This window comes from Scyliorhinus canicula, chromosome 3 (assembly GCF_902713615.1).
Source record: "Scyliorhinus canicula chromosome 3, sScyCan1.1, whole genome shotgun sequence".
Classification (NCBI taxonomy): Eukaryota; Metazoa; Chordata; class Chondrichthyes; order Carcharhiniformes; family Scyliorhinidae; genus Scyliorhinus; species Scyliorhinus canicula.
Window position 1 is genome coordinate 1,888,343 of NC_052148.1, and position 19,713 is coordinate 1,908,055.

Sequence of the window (19,713 nt, forward strand, 5' to 3'; positions counted from 1 at the left end):
TTCAATGAGGGAAGGACAATAAGTGTTGGTGTTTTCAGGGATTCTTCCAGCCCAAGAGCACAATAAGAAAAATCAAACCGTAAGGGAATTTATTTCAGAATTCAATATAATGAAGCATTTTCATATTTTCAAAAGTAAACCAACAGGATTGGTAATATGTTATACTGAAATCTAATAGAAGTACATTTTGTTAAGTGTAATATTATTAGTTACCCTGAATTACCCTGCCATACAAAATGCACTAAATATTTTTTTATTTATTTATTTTTTATTTTAGTCTTTCTGTTCACCAAAATTAAAGCCACCTGTAATAGCCAGGATTATAATCCCCAGGAAAGATGGGAATTTGTAATAACGTGAAACAACATTTTACTGCTGAACAAATAACTGCATTCTGAAATGAATCATTCAGTCCACATGATAGAAGTGAAGTAAATATTCTGCGTAAACTTCCAATTGTTTTTCTTATCTTCACTATGAATGATTATTTCAGTGAGAGATTAGACTCTTCATTCTGATTAAACAGTATTTCACTCATTGAAATCTCTCTGATCGGCACCTTTCCCAGTCGAGGGTTTGAACACGGAACTGAGATGTGATTACAAAGGGTACATTTGGTAATTTTGGACAATTGATAAGATGTTGGAGTTCTTTGCCAGATGTCACAATCTGTGGGGAGAAGGAAAAGTGTTAATAAATGTTGAAGGATTTCGTTGAGAATAGATTAGCAGAGAACTTCTTTGTCCTGTACAAGAAGTCTGACAACAACACCTCCACTGGTAAAGTGTTCCAGGCACCCACCACCCTCTGTGTCAAAAACTTTCCACGCACATCTCCCTTAAACTTTCCCCCTCTCACCTTGAAATCGTGACCCCTTGTAATTGACACCCCCTGTCCATACCTCTCATAATTTTGTAGACCTCAATCAGGTCCCCCCTCAACCTCCGTCTTTCCAACGAAAACAATCCTAATCTACTCAACCTTTCTTCATAGCTAGCACCCTCCATACCAGGTAACATCCTGGTGAACCTCCTCTGCACCCTCTCCAAAGCATCCACATCCTTCTGGTAATGTGGCGACCAGAACAGCACGCAGTATTCCAAATATGGCCTAACCAAAGTCCTATACAACTGTAACATGACCTGCCGACTCTTGTACTCAATACCCCGTCCGATGAAGGCAAGCATGCTGTATGCCTTCTTGACCACTCTATCGACCTGCGTTGCCACCTTCAGGGTACAATGGACCTGAACTCCCAGATCTCTCTGTACATCAATTTTCCCCAGGATTCTTCCATTGACCGTATAGTTCGCTCTTGAATTAGATCTTTCAAAATGCATCACCTCGCATTTGCCTGGATTGAATTCCATCTGCCATTTCTCTGCCCAACTCTCCAATCTATTTATATTTTGCTGTATTCTCTGACAGTCCTCCTGCTATCTGCAACTCCACCAATCTTAGTATCATCTGCAAACTTGCTAATAAGACCACCTATACCTTCCTCCAGGTCATTTATGTAGATCACAAGCAACAGTGGTCCGAGCACGGATCCCTGTGGAACACCACAAGTCACCTTTCTCCATTTTGAGACACTCCCTTCCACCACTACTCTCTGTCTCCTGTTGCCCAGCCAGTTCTTTATCCATCTAGCTAGTACACCCTGAACCCAATACGACTTCACGTTTTCCATCAACCTGCCATGGGAAACTTTATCAAACGCCTTACTGAAGTCCATGTATATGACAACTACAGCCCTTCCCTCATCAATTAACTTTGTCACTTCTTCAAAGAATTCTATTAGGTTTGTAAGACATGACCTTCCCTGCACAAAACCATGCTGCCTATCACTGATAAGTCTATTTTCTTCCAAATGTGAATAGATGCTATCCCTCAGTATCTTCTCCAACAGCTTGCCTACCACTGACGTCAAGCTCACAGGTCTATAATTCCCTGGATTATTCCTGCTACCCTTCTTAAACAAAGGGACAACATTAGCAATTCTCCAGTCCTCCGGGATATCACCCGTGATCAAGGATGCTGCAAAGATATCTGTTAAGGCCCCAGCTATTTCGTCCCTCGCTTCCCTCAGAAACCTGGGATAGATCCCATCCGGTCCTGGGGACTTGTCCACCTTAATGTCTTTTAGAATACCCAAAACTTCCCCCTTCCTTATGCCGACTTGACCTAGAATATTTAAACATCCATCCCTAGCCTCAACATCCGTTATGTCCCTTGGTGAATACAGATGCACTACCATTTCTATCCCTCATTTTCACAGGAACATGTCTGTCCTGCACTCTAATCAACCTTTCCTGAAAAGACTCCCACATTTCAAATGTGGATTTACCCTTAAACAGCTGCTCCCAATCCACATTCCCGAGCTCCTGCCGAATTCTGTTATACTTGGCCTTTCCCCAGTTTAACATAGAACGATACAGCGCAGTACAGGCCCTTCGGCCCACGATGTTGCACCGACATGGGAAGTCAAAAACTAAAGGCCATCTAACCTACACTATGCCATTATCATCCATATGCTTATCCAATAAACTTTTAAATGCCCTCAATGTTGGCGAGTTCACTACTGTTGCAGGTAGGGTATTCCACGGCCGCACTATTCTTTGCGTAAAAAACCCACCTCTGACCTCTGTCCTATATCTATTACCCCTCAATTTAAGGCTATGTCCCCTCGTGCTAGCCACTTCCATCCGCAGGAGAAGGCTCTCACTGTCCACCCTATCTAACCCTCTGATCATTTTGTATGCCTCTATTAAGTCACCTCTTAACCTTCTTCTCTCTAACGAAAACAACCTCAAGTCCATCAGCCTTTCCTCATAAGATTTTCCCTCCATACCAGGCAACATCCTGGTAAATCTCCTCTGCACCCGTTCCAAAGCTTCCACGTCCTTCCTATAATGAGGTGACCAGAACTGTACGCAATACTCCAAATGCGGCCGTACCAGAGTTTTGTACAACTGCAACATGACCTCATGGCTCCGGAACTCAATCCCTCTACCAATAAAGGCCAACACACCATAGGCCTTCTTCACAACCCTATCAACCTGGGTGGCAACTTTCAGGGATCTATGTACATGGACACCGAGATCCCTCTGCTCATCCACACTACCAAGAATTTTACCATTAGCCAAATATTCCGCATTCCTGTTTTTCTTTCCAAAGTGAATCACCTCACACTTCTCTACATTAAACTCCATTTGCCACCTCTCAGCCCAGCTCTGCAGCTTATCTATGTCCCTCTGTAACCTGCAACATCCTTCCAAACTGTCTACAACTCCACCGACTTTAGTGTCGTCTGCAAATTTACTCACCCAACCTTCTGTGCCCTCCTCTAGGTCATTTATAAAAATGACAAACAGCAACGGCCCCAGAACAGATCCTTGTGGTACGCCACTCGTAACTGAACTCCATTCTGAACATTTGCCATCAACCACCACCCTCTGTCTTCTTTCAACTAGCCAATTTCTGATCCACATCTCTAAATCACCCTCAATCCCCAGCCTCCGTATTTTCTGCAATAGCCGACCGTGGGGAACCTTATCAAAAGCTTTACTGAAATCCATATACACCACATCAACTGCTCTACCCTCGTCTACCTGTTCAGTCACCTTTTCAAAGAACTCGATAAGGTTTGTGAGGCATGACCTACCCTTCACAAAACCATGCTGACTGTCCCTAATCATATTATTCCTATCTAGATGATTATAAATCGTATCTTTTATAATCCTCTCCAAGACTTTACCCACAACAGACGTGAGGCTCACCGGCCTATAGTTACCGGGGTTATCTCTACTCCCCTTCTTGAACAAAGGGACCACATTTGCTACCCTCCAATCCTCTGGCTCTATTCCTGTAGCCAATGATGACATAAAAATCAAAGCCAAAGGCTCAGCAATCTCTTCCCTGGCTTCCCAGAGAATCCTAGGATAAATCCCATCAAGCCCCGGGGACTTATCTATTTTCACCTTGTCCAGAATTGCCAACACTTCTTCCCTACGCACCTCAATGCCATCTATTCTAATAGCCTGGGTCTCAGCATTCTCCTCCACAACATTATCTTTTTCCTGAGTGAATACTGACGAAAAGTATTAATTTAGTATCTCGCTTATCTCCTCAGCCTCCACACACAACTTCCCACCACTGTCCTTGACTGGCCCTACTCTTACCCTAGTCATTCTTTTATTCCTGACATACCTATAGAAAGCTTTTGGGTTTTCCTTGATCCTACCTGCCAAAGACTTCTCATGTCCCCTCCTTGCTCGTCTTAGCTCTCTCTTTAGATCCTTCCTCGCTTCCTTGTAACTATCAAGCACCCCAACTGAAACTTCACGCCTCATCTTCACATAGGCCTCCTTCTTCCTCTTAACAAGAGATTCCACTTCTTTGGTAAACCACGGTTCCCTCGTTCTACCCATTCCTCCCTGCCTGACTGGTACGTACTTATCAAGAACACGCAATAGCTGTTCCTTGAACAAGCTCCACATATCCAGTGTGCCCAACCCTTGCAGCCTACTTCTCCAACCTACACATCCTAAGTCATGTCTAATGGCATCATAATTGTCCTTCCCCCAGCTATAACTCTTGCCCTGCGGGGTATACTTATCCCTTTCCATCACTAATGTAAAGGTCACCGAATTATGGTCACTGTTTCCAAAGTGCTCACCTACCTCCAGATCTAACACCTGGCCTGGTTCATTACCCAAAACCAAATCCAATGTGGCCTCGCCTCTTGTTGGCCTGTCAACATATTGTGTCAGGAAACCCTCCTGCACACATTGTACAAAGAACGACCCATCTAATGTACTCGAACTATATCTTTTCCAGTCAATATTTGGAAACTTAAAGTCTCCCAGAACAACTACCCTGTTACTTTCGCTCTTTTCCAGAATCATCTTCGCCATCCTTTCCTCTACATCCCTAGAACTATTTGGTGGCCTATAGAAAACTCCCAATAGGGTGACCTCTCCTTTCCTGTTTCTAACCTCAGCCCATACTACCTCGGAGGAAGAGTCCCCATCTAGCATCCTTTCCGCCACTGTAATACTGTCCTTGACTAGCATCGCCACACTTCCCCCTCTTTTGCCCCCTTCTCTGAGCTTACTAAAACACCTAAACCCCGGAACCTGCAACAACCATTCCTGTCCCTGCTCGATCCATGTCTCTGAAATGGCCACAACATCTAAGTCCCAGGTACCAACCCATGCTGCCAGTTCCCCTACCTTATTTCGTATACTCCTGGCATTGAAGTAGACACACTGGGGGGGAGATTTGTTAGTGCTCTTTGGGGGAGTTTAAACTAATTCAGCAGGGGCATGGGAACCGAGCTCTGCAGCCCGACCCTCTGCAGCCCGGCCCTCTGCAGCCTGGCCCTCTGCAGCCTGACACTCTGCAGCCTGGCCCTCTGCAGCCCGGCCCTCTGCAGCCTGACCCTCTGCAGCCTGACCCTCTGCAGCCCGGCCCTCTGCAGCCCGGCCCTCTGCAGCCTGATCCTCTGCAGCCTGACCCTCTGCAGCCCGACCCTCTGCAGCCCGACCCTCTGCAGCCCGACCCTCTGCAGCCCGACCCTCTGCAGCCCGACCCTCTGCAGCCCGGCCCTCTGCAGCCTGACCCTCTGCAGCCCGCTCCTCTGCAGCCCGGCCCTCTGCAGCTCGGCCCTCTGCAGCCTGACCCTCTGCAGCCCGACCCCCTGCAGCCCGACCCTCTGCAGCCCAGCCCTCTGCAGCCCGACCCTCTGCAGCTCGCTCCTCTGCAGCCCGACCCTCTGCAGCCCGACCCTCTGCAGCCCGACCCTCTGCAGCCCGACCCTCTGCAGCCCGACCCTCTGCAGCCCGACCCTCTGCAGCCTGACCCTCTGCAGCCCGACCCTCTGCGGCTCGGTCCTCTACAGCCTGGCCCTCTGCAGCCTGACCCTCTGCAACCTGACCCTCTGCAGCCCGGCCCTCTGCAGCCCGACCCTCTGCAGCCCGGCCCTCTGCAGCCCGGCCCTCTGCAGCCTGACCCTCTGCAGCCTGGCCCTCTGCAGCCTGGCCCTCTGCAGCCCGGCCCTCTGCAGCCCGGCCCTCTGCAGCCCGGCCCTCTGCAGCCCGGCCCTCTGCAGCCCGGCCCTCTGCAGCCCGACCCTCTGCAGCCTGACCCTCTGCAGCCCGGCCCTCTGCAGCCCGACCCTCTGCAGCCTGACCCTCTGCAGCCCGACCCTCTGCAGCCCGACCCTCTGCAGCCCGGCCCTTTGCAGCCCGGCCCTCTGCAGCCCGCTCCTCTGCAGCTCGCTCCTCTGCAGCCCGCTCCTCTGCAGCCCGACCCTCTGCAGCCCGCTCCTCTGCAGCCCGGTTCTCTGCAGCCTGGCCCTCTGCAGCCTGGCCCTCTGCAGCCCGGCCCTCTGCAGCCCGCTCCTCTGCAGCTCGCTCCTCTGCAGCCTGACCCTCTGCAGCTCGCTCCTCTGCAGCCCGGCCCTCTGCAGCCCGCTCCTCTGCAGCTCGCTCCTCTGCAGCCTGACCCTCTGCAGCCCGCTCCTCTGCAGCCCGGTTCTCTGCAGCCCGGCCCTCTGCAGCCCGACCCTCTGCAGCCCGACCCTCTGCAGCCCGACCCTCTGCAGCCCGGCCCTCTGCAGCCCGGCCCTCTGCAGCCCGACCCTCTGCAGCCCGACCCTCTGCAGCCCGGCTCTCTGCAGCCCGGCTCTCTGCAGCCCGGCTCTCTGCAGCCCGGCTCTCTGCAGCCCGGCCCTCTGCAGCCCGACCCTCTGCAGCCCGACCCTCTGCAGCCCGGCCCTCTGCAGCCCGACCCTCTGCAGCCCGGCCCTCTGCAGCCCGACCCTCTGCAGCCTGACCCTCTGCAGCCCGGCCCTCTGCAGCCCGGCCCTCTGCAGCCTGACCCTCTGCAGCCTGGCCCTCTGCAGCCCGACCCTCTGCAGCCCGGCCCTCTGCAGCCCGACCCTCTGCAGCCCGGCCCTCTGCAGCCTGACCCTCTGCAGCCCGGCCCTCTGCAGCCTGGCCCTCTGCAGCCCGGCCCTCTGCAGCCTGGCCCTCTGCAGCCCGACCCTCTGCAGCCCGACCCTCTGCAGCCTGACCCTCTGCAGCCCGACCCTCTGCAGCCCGACCCTCTGCAGCCCGACCCTCTGCAGCCCGGCTCTCTGCAGCCCGGCTCTCTGCAGCCCGGCTCTCTGCAGCCCGGCTCTCTGCAGCCCGGCCCTCTGCAGCCCGACCCTCTGCAGCCTGACCCTCTGCAGCCCGGCCCTCTGCAGCCCGACCCTCTGCAGCCTGACCCTCTGCAGCCTGACCCTCTGCAGCCCGACCCTCTGCAGCCCGACCCCCTGCAGCCCGACCCTCTGCAGCCCGACCCTCTGCAGCCCGACCCTCTGCAGCCCGACCCTCTGCAGCCCGACCCTCTGCAGCCCGGCCCTCTGCAGCCCGACCCTCTGCAGCCCGACCCTCTGCAGCCCGGCCCTCTGCAGCCCGGCCCTCTGCAGCCCGACCCTCTGCAGCCCGACCCTCTGCAGCCCGACCCTCTGCAGCCCTCTCTTTCCCAGCCCTCTCCTCTCCAGCCCTCTCCTCTCCAGCCCTCTCCTCAGTAGCCCGCTGCTCTGCTGGCTGTTCTGCTGCTGCAGCTTCCTCCGCCTCTCCGAGCGGCCCCTGCTCATGCGGCCGCAGGGCATCTTGCAGCTGCAACCATCACCAGGGCCGCAACCATTGGTGATCGAACTCCACAGGGTACACAGTGGCCTCAGTTGGCATTGCGATGTCACTCCTCATCCCCACACCCCTGCCCCGTCGGTAGCCAACACTGTCGGTGCCCTGGTCCTCGCCCCCTGGTCCTCGCCCCCTGGTCCTCGCCCCCTGGTCCTCGCCCCCTGGTCCTCGCCCCCTGGTCCTCGCCCCCTGGCCCTCGCCCCCTGGTCCTCGCCCCCTGGTCCTGGCCCCCTGGTCCTGGCCCCCTGGTCCTGGCCCCCTGGCCCTCGCCCCCTGGTCCTCGCCCCCTGGTCCTGGCCCCCTGGTCCTGGCCCCCTGGTCCTGGCCCCCTGGTCCTCGCGCCCGTTGGAGTAGGGGAGCTAATGATATGCCCACTGTACTTTCACCAGCGCAGCGACACATTTACGCTATCTTTGGGGGGCCGGAGCGTCCCGATTTAGCATCAAACCCCAATTTTGGCGTCGGAGGCTGTTCTCCGACCAATCATGTTTCACGATTTTGACATTGGCAAACGGAGAATCCTGTCCCCTTTGTGTTCCAGCATTTTCTACTCTATTATATATTCAGGTTGTCACTTTCCCTTTTATTCCACAAGCTATAACGTTGTCACCAATTTGTGTTGTGTGTTTGGATTAAGTGTCTGTTGGGGATTTGTGTGCACCACATCACTCCAGCACTAAGCAGGATTCCTTCAACATCACCTTCCAACCTCTCCCACCCAGAAGGACAAGGGCAGCAGACACATGGCAACACTGCCACCTGCAGGTTCGCCTCCAAACTACACTACATCTTAACTTGGACCCACATCACTGTTCCTTCAAAATGCTGGAACTCCTTTCCAACCTGCACTTTGTGTGTTCAAGAAGGCTAGACTGCTATTGATCAGCTGGTAAATCGGGCAGAGCAGATGGAATTTAATCCTGATAACTGTGAGGTGATGCATTGTGGGAGGTTGAATAAAGGTGAGATATCCAGAAGGAACGGTAGGTCCGAGGGGAGCATTGAGGAACAAAGTGACCTTGATGTACAAATCCATGTATCCCTCAACATGGCATCACAGGTGGGAGAAAGCACAGGGAATGCTTACCTTCATTATCCGGGACATAGGACATAGGAGCAGGGAGGCCGTGGTACTTAGCAAGTAAGATAGAGTATGAGAGTAAACTTGCTCAGAATATAAAAACAGACAGTAAAAGTTTTTACAAATATATAAGGCAAAAAAGAGTGGCTAAGGTAAATATTGGTCCTTTCGAGGATGAGAAGGGAGTTTTAATAATGGGAAATGAGGAAATGGCTGAGGAACTGAACAGGTTTTTTGGGTCGGTCTTCACAGTGGAAGACACAAATAACATGCCAGCGACTGATAGAAATGAGGCTATGACAGGTGAGGACCTTGAGAGGATTGTTATCACTAAGGAGGGAGTGATGGGCAAGCTAATGGGGCTAAAGGTAGACAAGTCTCCTGGCCCTGATGGAATGCATCCCAGAGTGCTAAAAGAGATGGCTAGGGAAATTGCAGACGCACTAGTGATAATTTACCAAAATTCACTAGACTCTGGGGTGGTCCCGGTGGATTGGAAATTAGCAAACGTGACGCCACTGTTTAAAAAAGGAGGTAGGCAGAAAGCAGGAAATTATAGGCCAGTGAGTTTAACTTCGGTAATAGGGAAGATGCTGGAATCTATCATCAAGGAAGAAATTGCGAGGCATCTGGATAGAAATTGTCCCATTGGGCAGACGCAGCATGGGTTCGTTAAAGGCAGGTCATGCCTAACTAATTTAGTGGAATTTTTTGAGGACATTACCAGTGCAGTAGATAACGGGGAGCCGATGGATGTGGTATATCTGGATTTCCAGAAAGCCTTTGACAAGGTGCCACACAAAAGGTTGCTGCATAAGATAAAGATGCATGGCATTAAGGGTAAAGTAGTAGCATGGATAGAGGATTGGTTAATTAATAGAAAGCAAAGAGTTGGGATAAATGGGTGTTTCTCTGGTTGGCAATCAGTAGCTAGTGGTGTCCCTCAGGGATCCGTGTTGGGCCCACAATTGTTCACAATTTACATTGATGATTTGGAGTTGGGGACCAAGGGCAATGTGTCCAAGTTTGCAGATGACACTAAGATGAGTGGTAAAGCGAAAAGTGCAGAGGATACTGGAAGTCTGCAGAGGGATTTGGATAGGTTAAGTGAATGGGCTCGGGTCTGGCAGATGGAATACAATGTTGACAAATGTGAGGTTATCCATTTTGGTAGGAATAACAGCAAACGGGATTATTATTTAACGATAAAATATTAAAGCATGCCGCTGTTCAGAGAGACTTGGGTGTGCTAGTGCATGAGTCACAGAAGGTTGGTTTACAAGTGCAACAGGTGATTAAGAAGGAAAATGGAATTTTGTCCTTCATTGCTAGAGGGATGGAGTTTAAGACTAGGGAGGTTATGTTGCAATTGTATAAGGTGTTAGTGCGGCCACACCTGGAGTATTGTGTTCAGTTTTGGTCTCCTTACTTGAGAAAGGACGTACTGGCACTGGAGGGTGTGCAGAGGAGATTCACTAGGTTAATCCCAGAGCTGAAGGGGTTGGATTATGAGGAGAGGTTGAGTAGACTAGGACTGTACTCGTTGAAATTGAGAAGGATGAGGGGGGATCTTATAGAAACATTTAAAATTATGAAGGGAATAGATAGGATAGATGCGGGCAGGTTGTTTCCACTGGCGGGTGACAGCAGAACTAGGGGCCATAGCCTCAAAATAAGGGGAAGTAGATTTAGGACTGAGTTTAGGAGGAACTTCTTCACCCAAAGGGTTGTGAATCTATGGAATTCCTTGCCCAGTGAAGCAGTTGAGGCTCCTTCATTACATGTTTTTAAGGGAAAGATAGATAGTTTTTTGAAGAATAAAGGGATTAAGGGTTATGATGTTCGGGCCGGAAAGTGGAGCTGAGTCCACAAAAGATCAGCCATGATCTAATTGAATGGCGGAGCAGGCTCGAGGGGCCAGATGGCCTACTCCTGCTCCTAGTTCTTATGTTCTTATGTTCTTATGGTACAACTTTATAAAACATTGGTTAGGCCACAGATGGGATAGTGTGAGCAGTTCTGGTCGCCACACGATCGGAAGGATGTGATTGCACTGGAGCGGATGGACAGGAGATTCATCAGGGTGTTGCCTGGGATGGAAACTTTCAGCAATGTGGAGAGACTGGATAGACTGGATTTGTTTTTCCTGGAGTAGACAAGACTGAGGGAGATCCAATAGAAGTGTACAAAATTCTGAGAGGCACAGATAGGGTAGATCAGAAGAATATTTTGCCCACGGCAGAGGCACAGGTTTAAGGTGAAGAGGAAGTGGTTGAGAGGGGACCAAGGAAACATTCTTTCACCCAGAGGGTGGTACAAATCTGGAACGGGTTGAGAGGGTGGTGCAGGAGGCACTCTCACAACATTTAAGAAGCATCTGGACGAGCACTTAAATCGCTAAAGCATAGCAGGAGCAAGTGCTGGAAAATAGGGTTAATATAAATTGCCATTTGAGGGTTGGCATCAACTTGATGGGCTGAAGGGCCTGTTTCTGTGTTTTATGACTCGATTGCTCTAAGGCAGCTCGCCATCACACTCGCAAGTGAAACCCACATCCCATTAATGAATAGAAATATTCCAACAGCATTGATATCATCAACTCTCTCTGTTAATCTGTTTGTTTGAATTGACCCAGCATGCTGTATCAGATAGCACCTTGAAATTTCTATCATTGAGATTTTGCGCTCCAGAATAAAGCTTAACTCTTTAAACACCCTCTGTAGCACCCCCTGGTCAACCGGCAACACTTTAACCTCTGACCAGTAACAATGATTGTGGATTAGAAACAGTTCAGTTACTTACCTGCTCCGAAGGTCAGTCTGTGCTGGTTGGGAGTGGACTCTGCACGCTGGTGGAAGCATCAATATCTGATCTAAATGGAGAATAAATCACTCTGAGCTTGGTGCAGGACTCTGTTCTCTATTGCTATATTGTATTGCTTTTTCTCCCCGACCCTTTTCAAACCATTTTCTCTCCATCATTTCTTAAACACCGAGCGAGGAAATAAGGTTGATTTGGACCACACTCTCTTCCAAACTCATTTCCAATCCGCTTCAGGTAACGAGTAAGAATATTGTTTGTATTTTTTTAAAGTATCCAATTCATTTTTTTTTCCAATTCAGGGCAATTTAGCGTGGCCAATCCACCTACCCTAATAATCGAATAATCTTTATTAGTGTCGCAAGTAGCCTTACATTAACACTGCAATGAAGTTACTGTGAAAATCCCCTAGTCGCCACATTCCGGCGCCTGTTTGGGTACACAGAGGGAGAATTCAGAATGTCCAATTCACCTAACAGCACGGGCGAGAATCTCTGCAAATGCAGAGAATCATAAAGGCTGCCGTGGGACAGGCTGTCAAGCGTCACGCTGGCTGACGCGGCCGATGACGTCGGCTGCGCATGCACAGGTTGGACAACGCCAACCTACGCATGCGCAGTTGCCGTCTTTTCCCTCAGCCGCCCCGCAAGACGTCTATCCCTATTTTCTGCTGTTGAAGTGTCACAATATTGCCCATCTCCATCAATTCCTTCGTTTGTCGATTTTGGAAATTCTGACAGGTAAGCACATTCTTAGAACATAGAACAGTACAGCACAGAACAGGCCCTTCGGCCCTCAATGTTGTGCCGAGCAATGATCACCCTACTCAAACCCACGTATCCACCCTATACCCGTAACCCAACAACACCCCCCTTAACCTTACTTTCATTAGGACACTACGGACAATTTATCATGGCCAATCCACCTAACCCGCACATCTTTGGACTGTGGGAGGAAACCGGAGCACCCGGAGGAAACCCACGCACACAGGGGGAGTTACACACGTGCAGACTCCACACAGACCGTGACCCAGCCGGGAATCGAACCTGGGACCCTGGAGCTGTGAAGCATTTATGCTAACCACCATGCTACCCTGCTTCTACCATCCTCTGAATATCCTTGTTGGTCCCTTGCCAATATATTGTGTCTTGTGGCATTTTGCAATTCCGTGGTGGCCCACATGAATGTTTTATAACATGTCGGCTCGCAGAGACTGTGGTATTACTATTCTTTGTTGCCTTAATAGGAATCCATTGGCTACGCTCAAATACTGTGATACTTTGAACATGACCCTTTTGGCCACCCTGCTTTGAGATTTTTGATTATCATCTGCAGAACTTCATCCTTTTTGGTTTCTGCCACTATTTGTTTTGATTTTTCATCAGACACCGGCAGTGTCTCTGTTATCAGATTGACATGCACTTGCACAGCTTCTTCAATATGATTGTCTTCCAGCACAGCGATAGCTCTTGATAGCGCATCTGCAACTACGATGTGCTTGCCTGGAGTGTAAATTAGATCAAAATCACACTGCTGGAGCATCATCATCATCCTCTGGATTTGCGGTGACATCCCATTAAAAGATTTTTGACAATGGCTACTAGTCTGTTTCGACCAGAAAAGTTGGTAGGCCATACACATAACTGTGAAACCTTTCCAAGCCATTAATTAATCCCAGACATTCCTTCTCAATTTGAGCGTATCAACACTCAGAATAGTTCATCAACATAGATGCATAGCCAACTGGCTTCCACTCTTCTCCATCTTTCTGCTGTACAACACTGCACCTAACCCACCCTTCCACACATCAGTCCAGATTTTTGTTTTCTTGGTCGGGTCCAAAAATGCTGGCACTGGAGGTGTTGTCAAAGCTGTTGTCAGGGTAAGCTATTCTTGCTAATGCTTTTCTGTTCATTCAAAAATATTAGCCTTCCTTATGACTTCTATCAGACATCTTGTCTTGGCTGACAAATTTGGAATAAAATTTCCGATAAAGTTGATCATTCCTAATATCCTCAGAATTCCTTGCTTGTCTGATGGGCATGGCATATTCATTATTGCCTGTATTTTCATTTGATCAGTATGTATACCTCGAGCAGACAACTTGTGCCCCAGAAGCGTGATTTTTTAAACACCAAACTGACACTTGGCTTTCTTCGACGTTAGAACCATGCTTCTTAACACTCTGTAGGACTTTGATGAGTCAGTCGTTGTGTTCTTCCTTTGTAAAACCCCATACGATTATATCATCAACAGGCACATGAATTTCTTGAATACCTTCCACAATGTGCTCAATTGCCCTATGAAAGATTTCAGATGCAGATATCTCAAAAGGCAAGCGAAGAAAACAGTAGTGCCCAAATGGAGTGTTCAATTCCTGTACCAGCTGTGAATTCTGAATTCTCCGTGTACCCGAACAGGCACCGGAATGTGGCGACTAGGAGCTTGTCACAGTTTTGGCATTGGATAGTGTTCTCGCTTGATGTTGGCATTGAGGTCTTTAGGATCCATACAGATTCTTAAATCGTTATTGCGTTTCTTCATGCACACCATTGAATTTACCATCTGTTGGATCTTCAATTTTCTTAATCATCCCCAGATTCATCATTCTATCAAGTTCAGCTTTGAGTTGATCCTTTAATGGTACTCATCTTGGAGCAGGCATTACGGGTTGGGCCTCATCCTTTAGTTGGTTTCCACACCCAGTAACGATTCATGATCTCTGGCTACAATTGAAAATTTCACTTCATGGGTTCTATCTTTCATTTGAATTTCAAGCTCACACACGCCAAGAGTATTAATTCTTGGCCATTGTAATCTTTTAAGAATACCGGTCTGTTCAAAATCTTGGGTTTAATTCTCATCACTTCAATATCTGAGATACTGATGAGATTGGCTCTTGCTCCTGTGTCAAGTTTGACATTTAACCACGTTTGATTGATTTGTAAATAAACTATCCAGTTATCTTTATTTATAATTGGAACTTCATTATCAACGCTTCTGATTTTCGTCAAAGCCATTTTATTTTGCTTGGCTACATTGGACCTACCTTCATTAGAGACAATCATCTATGAAGAATGTATCTTCCAAATTAATTTTGTCAATGGCACGTATAGATGTTTGCACTTTGATTTTCTTGCTCGAAAAACACTGCTTGGCAAAGTGTGTTTCCCTTTACACTTTGCACAAATCTTCCCCAAGGCGGGACATTGCCTTTGCAAGTGGCTATTTCCACACCACTTAATAATAATCGCTTATTGTCACAAGTAGGCGTCAATTAAGTTACTGTGAAAAGCCCCTAGTAGCCACATTTCAGCACCTGTTCATGGAGGTCGGTATGGGAATTGAACCCACGCTGCTAGTATTGTTCATACGAACATAAGAACTAGGAGCAGGAGTAGGCCATCTGGCCCCTCGAGCCTGCTCCGCCATTCAATGAGATCATGGCTGATCTTTAGCGGACTCAGCTCCACTTTCCGGCCCGAACACCATAACCCTTAATCCCTTTATTCTTCAAAAAACTATCTATCTTTACCTTAAAAACATTTAATGAAGGAGCCTCAACTGCTTCACTGGGCAAGGAATTCCATAGATTCACAACCCTTTGGGTGAAGAAGTTCCTCCTAAACTCAGTCCTAAATCTACTTCCCCTTATTTTGAGGCTATGTCCCCTAGTTCTGCTTTCACCCGCCAGTGGAAACAACCTGCCTGCATCTATCCTATCTATTCCCTTCATAATTTTATATGTTTTTACAAGATTTCCCCCCGCCCCCCCCCCCCCCCCCCCTACCCCCCCGCATCCTTCTAAATTCCGAGTACAGTCCCAGTCTACTCAACCTCTCCTTGCAATCCAATCCCCACAGATCTGGGATTAACCTAGTGAATCTCCTCTGCACACCCTCCAGTGCCAGTACGTCCTTTCTCAGGTAAGGAGACCAAAACTGAACACAATACTCCAGGTGTGGCCTCACTAATAGTTTCTTCCCTACTGCCATCAGGCTTTTGAATGGACCTACATCATTTTAAGTTGATCTTTTCTCTAAACCTTGCTATATTATTTTTATTAAATGATACATTATATACTGCAGTCTCTCCTTCCTTCCCTATGTACAGTATGCATTGTTTCTACAGCATGCAAGAAACAATACTTTTCACTGTATACTCATACATGCATTAATAATAAATTAAATCAAATCAAATCAAAATACAATTGCAGCATAACCTCCCTAGTCTTAAACTCAATCCCTCTAGCAATGAAGGACAAAATTCCATTTGCCTTCTTAATCACCTGTTGCACCTGTAAATCAACATTTTGCGACTCATGCACTAGCACACCCAGGTCGCTCTGCACAGCGGCATGCTTTAATATTTTATCATTTAAATAATAATCTCTTTTGCTGTTATTCCTACCAAAATGGATAACCTCACATTTGTCAACATTGTATTCCATCTGCCAGACCCGAGCCCATTCACTTAACCTATCCAAATCCCTCTGCAGACTTCCAGTATCCTCTGCACTTTTTGCTTTACCACTCATCTTAGTGTCATCTGCAAACATTGCGCTTGGTCCCCAACTCCAAATCATCTATGTATTGATGACTGTAATGTGGCAAAATTACAAGTCTGAGCCTTTAATTTTAAATCTGTGTGAAAACTGTTGAATGACTCATCTGCCTTCTGCCTGCTCTGAGAATGGACCTTTCAAATGATTTGTTCTTCTTCTAACAATGGTATTAAACTTTTCTTGATCTTCCTCTCTTTCAAATACAGATGTATTAAAGACTGTAATCGCCTGTGAGCCTGCTACTGAGAGCAGCAATGCAATTCTTCACTCATCAGGAGGTGCCTGTAAACCTAGAGCCACTATTTATAAGGTAAATTGCTGTTTAAAACCGCACCAGTTTGCATCAATATTACCAGTGACACAAATACATTGTGGTGTTTTCAAGCTATACATCTTTTGCTTTGTGCAGCATGCAGAGGTGTTATTTTGATGCTCTCTGTTTAATAGTAGATTTTCTTGCAGTAATTTTTCCAATTTCTTCACTTTAGACCTTCAATCCATAGATCACCATCCCTGGTACCATGTTACATTCCAACGCTTTGCAATGGTTGAGTCAGTGCACCAGAGAACATCGAGTTTGTGACTAGTTAAGATTTATTAAATTACAATAATGTGGGAAGGAAAACAACACAAATACGACTAAACTATGAACTGTTGGTAACTATAATATGAGAGTTAATACAAAACACGACTATCCATGACTACTCCTAACTCCCGACTCTTCGAGGTCTGACATGTTAACATAAGAATTGCTTATGCATATCATCACACCAATCCTCGCACTGACCCTCCTCACACTGATCCCCCTCCTCACACTGACCCTGCTCCTCACAGTGACTCTCTTCACAGTTACTCCCACACTGACCCCAGCTCCCTCCTCACTCAGATCCAGGGCCCCTCCTCACTCAGACCCCGGCCCCTCCTCACTCAGACCCCGGCCCTCCTCACTCAGACAACGGCCCCCTCCTCACTCAGACCCCGGCCCCCTCCTCACTCAGACCCCGGCCCCTCCTCACTCAGACCCCGGCCCCCTCCTCACTCAGACCCCGGCCCCTCCTCACTCAGACAACGGCCCCCTCCTCACTCAGACCCAGTTCCCTCCTAACTCCGACACTGGCCCCCTCCTCACTCAGACCCCGGCTCCCTCCTCACTCAGACCCCGGCCCCCTCCTCACTCAGACACCAGCCCCCTCCTCACTCAGACCCCAGTTCCCTCCTAACTCCGACACTCGCCCCCTCCTCACTCAGAACCCCGGCCCCCTCCTCACTCGGACCCCGGCCCCCTCCTCACTCAGACCCTGGCTCCCTCCTCACTCAGACCCCGGCTCACCCCTCACTCAGACACCGGCCCCTCCTCACTCAGACAACGGCCCCCTCCTCACTCAGACCCCGGCCCCACCTCACTCAGACCCCGGCTCCCTCCTCACTCAGACCCTGGCTCCCTCCTCACTCAGACCCCGGCTCACCCCTCACTCAGACAACGGCCCCCTCCTCACTCAGACCCCGGCCCCCCCTCACTCAGACCCTGGCTCCCTCCTCACTCAGACCCCGGCTCACCCCTCACTCAGACAACGGCCCCCTCCTCACTCAGACCCCGGCTCACCCCTCACTGAGACCCCGGCCCCTCCTCACTCAGACCCCGGCCCCTCCTCACTCAGACGCTGGCTCCCTCCTCACTCAGACCCCGGCCCCTCCTCACTCAGACCCCGGCCCCCTCCTCACTCAGACAACGGCCCCCTCCTCACTCAGACCCCGGCTCAACCCTCACTGAGACCCCGGCCCCTCCTCACTCAGACCCCGGCTCCCTCCTCACTCAGACCCCGGCTCCCTCCTCACTCAGACCCCGGCTCCCTCCTCACTCAGACCCCGGCTCCCTCCTCACTCAGACCCCGGCCCCCTCCTCACTCAGACCCCGGCTCCCTCCTCACTCAGACCCCGGCTCCCTCCTCACTCAGACCCCGGCTCCCTCCTCACTCAGACCCCGGCCCCTCCTCACTCAGACCCCAGCCCCTCCTCACTCAGACCCGGCTCCCTCCTCACTCAGACCCCGGACCCCTCCTCACTCAGACGCCTGGCTCCCTCCTCACTCAGACCCCGGCTCCCTCCTCACTCAGACCCCGGACCCCTCCTCACTCAGACGCTGGCTCCCTCCTCACTCAGACCCCGGCTCACCCCTCACTGAGACACCGGCCCCTCCTCACTCAGACCCCGGCCCCTCCTCACTCAGACCCCAGCTCCCTCCTAACTCCGACACTGGCCCCCTCCTCACTCAGACCCCGGCCCCCTCCTCACTCCGACACTGGCCCCGTCCTCACTCAGACCCCGGCTCCCTCCTCACTCAGACCCCGGCCCCCTCCTCACTCAGACCCCGGCTCCCTCCTCACTCAGACCCCGGCCCCCTCCTCACTCAGACCCCAGCTCCCTCCTCACTCCGACACTGGCCCACTCCTCACTCAGACCCCGGCACCTTCCTCACTCAGACCCCGGCCCCCTCCTCACTGAGACACCTGCCTGCTCCTCACTCAGACCCCGGCCCCTCCTCACTCAGACCCCGGCTCCCTCCTCACTCAGACCCCGGCCCCCTCCTCACTCAGACCCCGGCCCCCTCCTCACTCAGACCCCGGCCCCTCCTCACTCAGACCCCGGCCCCTCCTCATTCAAACCCTGGCTCCCTCCTCACTCAGACCCCGGCTCCCTCCTCACTCAGACCCCGGCTCCCTCCTCACTCAGACCCCGGCCCCCTCCTCACTCGGACCCCGGCCCCCTCCTCACTCAGACCCTGGCTCCCTCCTCACTCTGACCCTGGCTGACCCTCCACACGCAGACCCCGGCCCCCTCCTCACAGACCCCGCTCCCTCCTCACAGACCCCGCTCCCTCCTCACAGACCCCGGCCCCCTCCTCACTCAGACCCCGGCCCCCTCCTCACTCAGACACCAGCCCCCTCCTCACTCAGACCCCAGTTCCCTCCTAACTCCGACACTGGCCCCCTCCTCACTCAGACCCCGGCCCCCTCCTCACTCGGACCCCGGCCCCCTCCTCACTCAGACCCTGGCTCCCTCCTCACTCAGACCCCGGCTCACCCCTCACTCAGACACCGGCCCCTCCTCACTCAGACAACGGCCCCCCTCTCACTCAGACCCCGGCTCCCTCCTCACTCAGACCCGGCCCCCTCCTCACTCAGACCCCGGCTCCCTCCTCACTCAGACCCCGGCTCCTTCCTCACTCAGACCCCAGCTCCCTCCTCACTCCGACACTGGCCCACTCCTCACTCAGACCCCGGCACCTTCCTCACTCAGACCCCGGCCCCCTCCTCACTGAGACACCTGCCTGCTCCTCACTCAGACCCCGGCCCCTCCTCACTCAGACCCCGGCTCCCTCCTCACTCAGACCCCGGCCCCCTCCTCACTCGGACCCCGGCCCCCTCCTCACTCAGACCCTGGCTCCCTCCTCACTCTGACCCTGGCTGACCCTCCGCACTCAGACCCTGGATCCCTCCTCACTCGGACCCCGGCCCCCTCCTCACAGACCCCGGCCCCCTCCTCACAGACCC

The 19,713-nt window shown here is 51.0% G+C and overlaps 1 protein-coding gene across 1 annotated transcript in view; it reads right to left on the reverse strand.

Moving 5' to 3' along the window:
* Window positions 1-219: 219 nt before the first annotated feature.
* The window catches only part of LOC119963595 (disintegrin and metalloproteinase domain-containing protein 12-like), a 432,269-nt gene continuing 412,775 nt past the window's right edge, over window positions 220-19,713 (reverse strand). The window contains exons 19-20 of the mRNA XM_038792926.1: window positions 11,581-11,650; window positions 220-669 (exon numbers count right to left, since the gene is read on the reverse strand). Of these exons, the coding sequence (XP_038648854.1) occupies window positions 11,593-11,650 (58 nt within the window). The 3' untranslated portion in view covers window positions 220-669; window positions 11,581-11,592. The remainder of the gene's footprint in view (window positions 670-11,580; window positions 11,651-19,713) is intronic.